The sequence below is a fragment of the Micropterus dolomieu genome, unplaced genomic scaffold (genome assembly GCF_021292245.1).
Source record: "Micropterus dolomieu isolate WLL.071019.BEF.003 ecotype Adirondacks unplaced genomic scaffold, ASM2129224v1 contig_14191, whole genome shotgun sequence".
Taxonomy (NCBI): Eukaryota; Metazoa; Chordata; class Actinopteri; order Centrarchiformes; family Centrarchidae; genus Micropterus; species Micropterus dolomieu.
The window spans coordinates 1,517-2,750 of record NW_025743177.1 but is presented as its reverse complement, the minus strand read 5'-3'; the positions used below and the strand labels follow the sequence as shown (position 1 = coordinate 2,750).

General features: G+C 39.7%; 1 protein-coding gene across 1 annotated transcript in view; it reads left to right on the top strand.

The window, feature by feature from the left end:
- LOC123966768 (ribonuclease inhibitor-like) overlaps positions 1–489 on the top strand; it is a gene marked incomplete at its 3' end in the record, with an annotated part of 11,012 nt that extends 10,523 nt beyond the window's left edge. The window contains exon 3 of the mRNA XM_046042884.1: positions 372–489. Within this exon, the coding sequence (XP_045898840.1) occupies positions 372–489 (118 nt within the window). The remainder of the gene's footprint in view (positions 1–371) is intronic.
- Between the last annotated feature and the right edge of the window lie 745 nt (positions 490–1,234).

The window sequence follows — 1,234 nt, the reverse complement described above, 5'->3', positions numbered from 1 at the left end:
TTTAAGAACAGTCCGTGTTGATGCAGTCTGCAAGTAGAAGGATCCGTCAGAACCAATCATCAGCCGGCAATCTGACAGCTGACTTAACGTTTCATCCACAGACTTAGAAATAATAAAACAAACAGACGTAACGCTCTTCCTGATTGTCAGCTTCTATTCCACATCATGTTTTTAAAGAAATGATAATAAAATGGATAAATACAATGAATAAATAAATAATCTCTATTTCAACTATCAGACAATAACAAATATTTCCATTTTCTAATTTCTACATTCTAAACCTTCTTCAGCTCTGAACAGATTATTAAACACTGAATGATTTCAAGCAGGAACATTGTCTTCTAACGTTACATCATTTATTCTTTATTCAGATTGTGGCGCTGCAGTTTGTCTGAGATCAGCTATGCTTCTCTGGTCTCAGCTCTGAAGTCCAACCCCTCCCATCTGAGAGAGCTGGACCTGGGTAGCAACGAGCTGCAGGATTCAGGAGTGAAGCTGCTGTGTGGTTTTCTGGAGGATCCACACTGCAGACTGGAGACTCTGAGGTCAGACACCATTTTTTCCTTCTGTGCTGAGATTAATATGATGTGAAAGTTGTGGTGACACTAAAGTGCAGACATAATGCTGATATTATACTGATCCACACTGAGGATCTTAATGCTAAAGTCTCTTTTCTCCTTCAGTGGTTTAGTCCATTGACTGTGGCAGAGCAATGTTGAACTCCACATTTAAAATCTTAATATAACAAGAAACATCTCCACTGGATAATTCACTCTGAACCTCTTTGTTACGTCCCGGCTCGATGGGTAAAGAAAGCAACATAAACTGGATGTTTTTGATGAAAAGGTGTTTAATTGGAAAGTGAGAGTTTAACACAAATGTAGAACCACAGTAAAGGACCTTCTGGGTTCTGCTTAAACCATAAAAACAAGAGAACAAAAAGAGGTCTCCACTAAGAGAGACAGTTACCAAGCTCCACAAAATAAAGTGAAACAAAAGAAGATCTCTCTTCAGCTCCAAATGGTTTTAAAAGGCAAAACACAAAGAGAGCAGCAGCCATAACCCTAGAGAGGCTAACAGGGGAATACTAAGACAAGACAAATGGATCAGGAGTGAAACTAAACCTTGTCCCAGTCCCACAGCTAGAATTAATAAAGAACAAACACTCCAGATCAGGGGTCGGCTAAGAAGTCTGGCATCGGACCACATTTCTTTCAAGCTGTTAGATGGCGGG